Source organism: Solea senegalensis, linkage group LG4 (genome assembly GCF_019176455.1).
Source record: "Solea senegalensis isolate Sse05_10M linkage group LG4, IFAPA_SoseM_1, whole genome shotgun sequence".
NCBI lineage: Eukaryota > Metazoa > Chordata > Actinopteri > Pleuronectiformes > Soleidae > Solea > Solea senegalensis.
Genome location: NC_058024.1, coordinates 8592222 through 8602024, shown reverse-complemented (window position 1 = coordinate 8602024; position 9803 = coordinate 8592222). Strand labels below are relative to the sequence as shown.

At 42.6% G+C, this 9803-nt stretch overlaps 1 protein-coding gene across 1 annotated transcript; it reads right to left on the bottom strand.

Moving 5' to 3' along the window:
• Window positions 1-349: 349 nt before the first annotated feature.
• LOC122768528 (inositol hexakisphosphate kinase 2-like) lies at window positions 350-7381 on the bottom strand. The gene is made up of 5 exons (XM_044024591.1): window positions 6653-7381; window positions 4127-4361; window positions 3112-3212; window positions 2106-2281; window positions 350-1743 (listed from the first exon to the last, which is right to left on the bottom strand). Exons 1-5 carry the CDS (start codon window positions 6909-6911, stop codon window positions 1099-1101), a joined length of 1416 nt encoding a protein of 471 aa, XP_043880526.1. The 5' UTR covers window positions 6912-7381; the 3' UTR covers window positions 350-1098.
• Between the last annotated feature and the right edge of the window lie 2422 nt (window positions 7382-9803).

The window sequence follows — 9803 nt, the reverse complement described above, 5'->3', positions numbered from 1 at the left end:
AACCCAAATGTTTGAACACACTTTTTTGTCGAAACAGGTCAAAAGTTTGGTCAAAAGTCTGGTTTGGACACAGAAGTAGGACCAAATATTTTACTTTAGTGTCCAAACCAGTCAAAGCAAAGGTTTGGACAGATTTTGGTCATCTCTTCCACTGGGACCTGTGACAGGGTGGGTGTCCCCTCATCCTCCTCTTGTTTACAGAGTCATGATTGGGAGAGAAACTGGCACGAGAGATTAGGCGATGCTCCAGTTTTGTTATTGAAACATGCTGCTCCACGCGTTCGCTCCTGTTCTGCTCACATGTCACGTACTACACCTTTACCAGCTCCAGAGAGGACAGACACAGACGTTAGCACAAACCAGTCTTTAATTTTGTCCTCCAACAGACTGTGGACAAAGACAGATGTACAAGATAGAGGTATCCAAACATGTCAAAATAACAATATTAATTTATATCATTATTGTAACATTAATAACATGGAATGTAGTTCTCTCTCCATCCACATCCTGTTTTGACCGTTTAGTTATATATTATGAAACATGTCAAATGAATAAATAACTATATATATATATCCTCTGTCTCTGATAGCGATATGAATATATACTCTCTTTGAGTGGCGATGAACGGGGAGAGAAGGATGGCGGGATGAACAGGCAAAGGGTGAAGGACGGAGAGTGTCTCTTCCTGTCAACGATGTCCTTGTACACACACACGACGGCCCGTGCTCCCAACCCTGTCTCAGTCCAAACACACACTCACTCAGCAGAGTGTGTTTAAGTGCAAATATGTGTGTGCGCAAAACACCGACACTTTCTTTGGAATAGGACATGATGAGGGGGACATTTCTTCTGTCTTACGCTTCAAACTGCTTTTATTCGTGGGTTAAAACAGAACGATGACAACAGGTCAGTCCTCTATGTTACGTGCAAATCCCGATGAGGGACGTCAGGTACATCATGAAAACACCAGCGGCAGAAACAGGAAGGTGCAAAGAAAAAGACAGTTACAATAAGAGGAGGTTAAATCTCTTCAGTAGTCCACTCCTCTTGTCTTCTACAGTTCAGTGTGTGTGTGTGTTTCTGCACCTGTGTGTGGCTTCAGTTTGTGCTGTGGTTCTCCAGCTCGGAGATGATGGTGATCAAGTTCTGGAGGCCAAAGATGTAGCCGCTGTCCTGGCCCTCGTGCACCACACTGTCCTCGCAGTAATGTCTGCAGGTGGTGTGAGCAAAGTCTATCATCCTCACGTCCACCAGGGGGCTGCAGGAGTCTGAGAGGGACAGACGGGACTGGCTGACACCTGAGCTCTCACTGCTGCTGCTGCTGGAGCAACTGCTGCTGACGTCACTCGGCGTTGACGAGCTGTGAGGGAAAACGAGCGCTCCTGCTACTTCTCCCTCCTCTTCTGCCTCCATTTCTGGCTCAGCCTCCACCTCCTCATCATCCTCGTCCTCGTCTTCTTCTTCAGAGAGTCCGCCCTCAGTGCGTCGGCGTGTGTGTTTGCGGTGCGGCGCGCCATCATAGATGATGAGCAGGGAGCTGGAGTAGAAGCGGTAGGACTCGCAGGCTTCCAGAGCAGCTTTCATATCTCTGAGTCGCTGCAGCACCGGCGAGAGGAGCTCCTGTCGGAGACGCTGTCCACTGTGAAAGAACTGGAACAAAGCCTCTTTGAAGTCAGGCAGGTTCAGCTTGCGGCCGTGGTACTTGTTCATGAACGTCAGTTGTCCTGTGTCAGACTGATAAACCTGAGAGGACGGAAAAAGACGTCACAAGAGAAAAAGGATAAGATTCTTTTTCACTCCAGGGAAAGTAGTGGCCTACATTTAGCTCCACAGCTACACAAAGCTGTTTTGTTGTGGCAGGATTTTGGAAACACTTCTGGGTCCAAACCAGTCAAAAGTTTGGACACAATTATGTTTGGACAGCCTTCTGTCCAAACCATTTTTAGTTGCATTTTTATCAACTGCTTATATAAAAAATAAATCATATATTAAATTGGTGGATGTTGTCATCGTCCTAAACTTTATTGAAAATGCCCAGAATGTCAAACTATTCCCTGAAAACAGCGTCATGAACACAGAGAGGACAGTTTGGACTCGAGGCTCACCTGCATGCCACACAGACGGACTCCTATTGAGGACGACGTGCTCTGCTGACACTTTCGGATCTGCATGGCCTTCTTCTCCTCCGAGGCATCGTCCCCGTGCTGCCGCGTCCCCATCTTCAGGTCCAGCACACACGGCACCGTGTGCTGCCATGTCAGGTTCTCTAACAGGATGAATTCTGGGAAAACTGAGTCAAGGAGGAAAGTAAATGCAGTTGGGCGAAAACAAAGATGAACTGTGTAAATATACAGTGGATATATCTCAGCGGAGTGTGACGGCACACTCCTCCTGTGTGTTTTTATTGGGGCCTTTGTTGTGGTAGCTGGTGCAGCAGTTGCATTTGAAGACTACAGGAAACATCAGACCCTGAATATAAATGCAGTGTTTACAAGACAAGGACATGCTAACACATTCCCATCACCTTTGACCTCTTATGTTTTCTGGAAGTTACGATTTCAGGACGTCCTGTTCACGATGTCTATGCAGTGATTATGAGTTCCACTTTAAAACGCAGCTGTGCAAAAGGCTCAGGGAGACGTCGAAAATACAACAACAAGGCTTCACAAGCTACGAGGCCACGCTCCCTCTGCACACAGCTTGCAGTGGACAGCTGTTTGGCCTTTGGGCCTTGTCCTCACAGAAACACAAACAACTATTTAGCTGGTGTCAGTCCTTTCTGAGATCAAAGAAGCTGCACTTTCATTATCAAGAACTCTGTAGATTATATTCTCAATTAATTAATTAGTAGTTTGGTCCATAAAATACTAGTAAATATTGAAATATGGTTATTAGTCTTTCACAAACCTCGAAATAATGACGCTCTCCAAGGATTATATTAACTAAGTCATTGCAACTGTGTTTATCAGCTGAAACTGTCAAATTAGACCAGAATTCTTTTAAACCAGCTTGAGAAACCAGTATTTCTCTAAACAAATAAACCTGGATCACTGTTGGTGAGTAGAACAAACATGAAACAAACAGTGGATTTCAGTGTCAGTGAAAGGATACTGTACTGGTTGCGGTGCTTGGCGTTCTCCTTCATCCTCTGCAGATGCTGCTGGTGACACTTGAGACTCCACGGGTTGTGTGTGAGCTGCGGGACCGCGTTGCTGTGACAGCAGAAGGACACAGAGAGAGCGCGAGAGAGAGATCCTTGTTAGTTTGACACAAAAACACACAAATTAAAAAGCAAACAAAACTGTATCTGTTACTGTCTGTGTGCATGTGGAACACCGCACGCCTCCCGTCCTGCGTCCACAAACATCATCATCCCTGCAGTTGTTGCTTCACTTTAAAACTCAGTAAATAGTTATGTGAATCTCACATAACTACCTCTCACTATTCACAGCCTGTTCTCTTGTAGGCAGTAAACTCACTGTCTTTAAGCATCACATGAGCCTATTAAAGTGTAAGGATGGCTTGATACAAGGGCTGCAACTAACTGTTATTTTCATAATCCCTTTATATGTCGATTATTTTCTCGATTTAATCCAGAAAATGTTGAACAAAGCAAACCAAAATTATTCAGTTTTAAGGATTTCTGTGTTAAATGGAGCACAGAAACCAGAAAATATGCACAAAAGAAGCTTTCACAACGAGACAGTTTGCATTAATTATTTACACTCTAACAAATGATCAAAATAGTTGATAAGAATTCATTTAGTAATCGCTTAATTGCTGCAGTCCAACTTTATAGCACTTTTGTTCGATGCGAAAAACAGAAATATTAATAATGTACCACATCTGAGTCAACCTACTGTGAATATCTTGACCATGTCTACATGACTATGTGGTGATTTGCTACCAATGTGATTGGATATTAGTGTTAAGTTGCAGAGGTGTACTTAATATAATCTTTACACGTTTGCGGTAAAGCAGCTCTGCATCCATCAACACATTATCTTCAATTCAATATCTGTGTCAAGTCAACCACACCCTCGTCTTTATTGAGACAAACCACTCCCTGAGTGTGCTGTGGTGTGTGAGGACATTTAAATTTAAATTCTTTTAAATTCAACCTCACCTCTTGTCCTTGTCTTTGCGAGTGTGGCGGCTCCGGCCGTCTTTACTGTAATTGTCACTGTCCACGAGCAGCGACGACGCCACCATTTTGCCCCACTTGAGCAACTTGCTCTTGGGCTCGCAGTCGGCCGACGGGTCCTTGTTCTCCAGATCTGTCGCTGGGTCGCTGTGCAGCGGGTAAGCGATGAGGCAAAGATTCCCTTCCTCGTCCTCCTCGAAGCTCACCGACACCTCACCTGGTGACAGAGACAGGACAATGTCTGTTAAGACAACTGTGTGATGGAGCAATCAGGACTACACTGACGCACAATTACGCCGACACTAACAGACAAGATCACTTCCAAAAGATATTTGGTAAATTATTTATTTTATGCAAGTTATTGGAGAAATCAGGCATGGCCCATCTGTGGGTCCCGACCCAGTGTTTGGGAATCACTGGTTTAACCTTGTGTTAGGTGCAATCACATTCCTGTGCGATACTCCCTGTGGTTGTCACTCTGCCCAGTTTTTTTCAGCACTGTATTAAAATGTCGTACGTTTATTACACAACAGGATATGACACACCCTGTTGATCATTTTCTCGATTGAAAATGTGGATCAGTGTTTCTCAAATGTCCATAATATCCACAATATGGAGCAAAGAATCAAAGAAAAAAAATTATTTTAATAGTGAATAAAACCCTCAAACTGATGATGATTAATTTAGTAATCGATTAATAATTGATTAATCGTGTGATTATTTCAGCCCTAATAGAATACAATCACCTTGTGGGGAAAATCATTTTGAGCTCAGTGATGCTGCATACATCACAATCAATAAATAAATGGTATATATATCACAGTTAAACAATCATTTTAATTGTAATAAACAATAATAACTACATTCATCTGTCAACATTGCACAAATTGCCCTCATCTCCATATTGGACAGACACTTGTACAGCACTGCAGACAATGTTAATGCAGCAGCGTGACCGCACGAACAGATCTTTATGTCTCTGCCAAAATCTTATTTAAAATGCTGATGGAAAGTGTGAGGAAATAAAGAAGAAGGCAAGAAAAACGCTGACTGCTGTCAAAAAATATTCACAGCACAGCATGAGAAAAAGAAGATAAGAGCCACAATCAAGGGAGTGTTTGTTGTACTTCAGTGTTCAGGAGGAGAACATTAAAGGAATAGTTTTTTTATTTAGACTAAGGGTGTGAGTGCTCATGCAGAGTCAGTGCATGACGTCAATGTGAACAGGGACATCTAAGAAAAGATGCCATAGATGGCCCAATTTCACCTCTACATTTGGGATACTTATAGCGAATGACCACGTTATCACACGATCCTGGCAGTTACATACAAACAGCTGATCTGCCACATGCTTTTCCACTGCATCGGCTGTAACCTACGACCGCTAAGAAATACCTCACGCTGCTGCCACTTCAATGAAGCGGAACTGTCCCTTCAAACGCAGAAGTGGAGCTTCTGAGTGGCTGCTTTTGTATCACCTTTCACTTCTCTCCTGGCGACACAAAGGCGACAGCTGACGTGGGCCGTGAGACGCTCCATCTTAGATAACGTTTAAAGGGGATGTGCTGCTGTTGACGCCGATGGAGGCTTAGCCCACTTAGCTGTATTTTTTGAATACGCATTTATTAAAAAACACTACTGAGAAATGAGAGATGGGGAGTCATAAACTGATTCATTTGAACTCCAAATCAGTCTAAAATACAAAACAATATCTATGTTGTACTATGTTCATTTCCTTTTCTATATCTTTTAAATTATGAAAACTCGTATAAAAAAACATGGTTGTGGCGGTCGAGTCTTCTTCTCTGTAGCTGTCCCCAAATTATGGAATGGTTTAGTACTTCCAATTAAATCTGCCTCCACTACTGAACATCTTTTCACTTTTTATCATGATTCACTGTGTACTTTGGTCAACCCTGATGTTTTTAGACATTAAATTGACTTGACTTGAGTTGACATCATCCTGGTGCCAGGACTGGATGGACAGTGGCATTTAGAGAAGCTGCTCACCTCACGCACGCAGGGGGAGGGAGGTGACGTAGTAAACCAGTCCAACTGTCAGTTGCTGAAGTCCCTCACAGTGCTTTTTCTTTGGTATTCTAAAAAAAAGTGAGGTGTTGCTGCTGTTTGAGAGTGTGTCTAATTTTTGTTGAATATTCCACAGTCACCTGCAGGTTTCATTGTCCTTTTCACTTGACCTTTTGTTCTCCAGCTGCTCTTTGGCTCCTCACTAGTTATTTTATCCCAGTGAAACACACACTTACCTTTGTTAGTGCAGCTTTCTACAAACAAGCCACCCAGTTGTGGTGTCTTGTTTATAGAAGGCTCACTTGCTGCAGCCGCAGCAGCGCCCTCCTGTGGAATAGTTTGGTACATGCTACTGACAAGAACCTACAAACATGTCACTAACATGCACATTGAGCTGTGACACAACTAAAGAGAGGTGCAAACCACTAACAGCAAAGCAACGCACACAAACTGGTTTTGGGGACGGCTTGTTTTCATTACCTCTGTACTGAGGTGTGAACTTCCTCATTGCAGCAGGCAGACTCTTGTAGAATTGATGCTCGCGTGGGATGAGGGGCTTGCAGATGGTCTGCTCGCTGAAGCGCAGAACGCAGGAATGTCCCCCCACCTGGTGCACGAAGGGCTCAAGCATCACCCCTTTGTCCATGTAGCACTGCTGGTGCTGCAGCTGGTTCTGCTGCTTCTGCTTCTCCTCTGCTTTCATGACCTCCTCGGCCTGAGCCTCCACAGCCGGACTCATCCTCCTCTGGCCCTGACAACACCGCCGCGGGCATTAGACTCCTCAAGCACGCACACACAATGCGGTGGGAGCCTCGTTTGGCAGGGACACGCACCCACTCTCTCAAATGCTGCAGATCCACAGAAGACTAGTCCTGGTGTCTTGCACGTTGTTTCCAAAGAGGTCCTCACAATCCGTTGCTGTTGTTGTGAGAACGAGATTCTGCTGGGTTGAAAACAATGGACAGGAAGAAGGAAATGAAAGAGAAACAAAAAAAACAACCATTTAAAGGATGTTTAATTCCTTTATCACTCCTTTGGTGACAATTCCTAAAACTAAGGATAAACATAAGTTCTTTTGTATCCTGTTTAAATGTTGACGTTTGGACCAGTGCTGCAGCAGCAGCAGCAGCAGAATAAGCAAACACTAACGGGTCCTGCTCGAGTCTAGGCTGCAGACTGACTGCTCTCTAACAGCTGAGAGCTTGCACACAACTAGTGAAGCTCTCACAAGCCTGACATTTAGGGCCGCCCCATTTTGCAAGCAATCCACCAATCAGGAGCCAGAAAAGCAGGTTGTTGGGTGGTAACCCCTTAGGAGAAAGGAGCGAGCAAACAAAGACAGTGGTGGGAGGGGTTGAGTCTGGGGGAAGGGAGGGAGAGGACAGAAGAATAAAAACAAGACGGCAGGATGAAGCTGAACTCAGCTGTTTTTCTGTCTGTGTGTGATAAAGGAGAATTAACAACCTGACAGAAAATAAGCTATATATAAAGTGAGGTGAAGGGAAAGAAGAAAAAGCAGGATCAGAAACTGTAACACACTAAAACTTTCATCAAACATAAATAAAATGACTCAGTAAGTGCACAGAAAACATGGCCAGAAAAGAGCGGTGCAAAATAAACACTTTTCACACTGCATAATATACATTTTGCTTAAATTTTGATCTCTGGTTCTGTCATAGTCAAACATACCAACAATCCTCCATTAGTAACCACAGTGAAAAACAAACAGTTGACAAACTTAAAAAAGTATTTAATTTGGTAACACTTAACTGATTTTAGTTCAAGATTCATCACCAGCGCTCCTTTACTTCAATATCTTGTTAATTTTACGTGCTTTTATTGTGATGTGTAAGTGTTCTCCGCAGTAGAATGAAGGAAAGTTTCTAACAAAGTTGAAAGTGTTATAATGCTGAGGGTCTAGAATATAATATAGAATATAAGGATCAGATATATTGAGTCTTTCAGGTTCTGTGATATATCGCTCGATCTACATTAGGATTAGCTTTTCCTGCCAATATGGCAACTATATGCTGTGTTTCCATCATGGTACGAGTTCTGTTTGGCTTGCCCACCGTCTATTCTCATATAAAGCTTGACGTACAGCCAACGTGACAATATACAAGACAGTAAATGCTTTGGGGGACCTGGTGGCTTACAGCTATTGACATTTTAAAGGCCGACAGAAAGTGAAAAAGAAGACAAATGAGAACAGAGGTCAGGATGTTTTGAAGTTCAGGTTGAGACAGATGGGTAATGTGAGGGGGACAGAGGAGAGTTTGTGCTGTAGGGTTGTTACAAAATAAACTGTTTTTTTCAAACTTCATCACAATGCAGACACAGGTGACTACATCGATACAGGGACGGCACATAATCGGCTCAAATTCAAGGTAATACTGCCTTCAAATGGACATTTGCAACCAGCTATGAGAGCAAGCATGTTTGGCTGAGATGAAAATAAATAGCATGGGTAATTAATGAGCTAATGTGAGCTAGTTCTAATTGATATTTATGGTAATACTTATTGGACCACTGATATTGTTTGATGGAACCATAGTTCTGTGCATTAGTATGTAGAAAAGTCAGATTGCAGTGTATCGTGCTGCATCATGGTATCAAACAGAATCAAATTGTTGACCTGATAATTTTAACCTAATTCAATTTTGATGGAAATTATAATCTGATTTTCACCCTCCCAGCATTATTTGACCCAGATTATTTTAACTATGCAAAAAACATCTTTATGAACCAGTCATGTTAATCCATCTTTAAAACGTGAGTGGGAAACTTCTCCAAAGATGTGTGCATATTGTATTGTTGACTTTTCATATTGGTGCGAGTACATCATGTACGAGTGGGTGCCTCTCTGTGCACATGTATGTGTGTGGTGTGCATGTGTACTGTGTGTTAAATTGAACTGAAGCTGGTTGTGCAGGGAACAGAAAGTCAGGAAGCCCCGCGCTAATCTCTCTAATCCTATTGCAACACAGGAATAAAATAGGCCAGGACAAACAGGTAGAAAATAGCAACAGTTACACTTTGACACGAAAATGATTCCTGAAGAATCAGCTTAAGAATCAGCTTAAGTTTTAGTCTATTTTTTATTTACACTGAAACAGCACTTTGGGAGCATGTAAACAATATTTTTGGAAACGCGTGCCAGAGTTATCACTTTATGATTTTCTTTCCTTAGTTTCTTGTTGATTATAGACATTGTAATGTATACTTATTTAAATAAAGCTTTATTAAAAAAAATAAAAAGCATGCAGGCTTTATGAGCATGCTCCACGTCTTCTCCGTAGTCTGTGTTTTTGCCACCTACAGGTCTGGCATATGTACTACAGTGTTTAGAGTTGTTTGGGGAGGTTTTGTGTGGATGACATTTCTTGACAAATACAGTATGGAGAAAGTTCTGTGGATAAAGCCTTAAATACACATATACAATTACCACTGACCACTTTTTTTTTCTTGGTAATGATGCTACTTGTTAACCAAGGCTAATAGGAATCACTGAAGTGATGGAGAAAATGTCTGCAGGCAATAACCCAGAGAAAAGAGGGAGAGGAAAGTGAAAGACTTGACCTTGGAAGTAATGTGCCAAATGCAGCATGTGGCACTTTTCACAGTGCTGCTC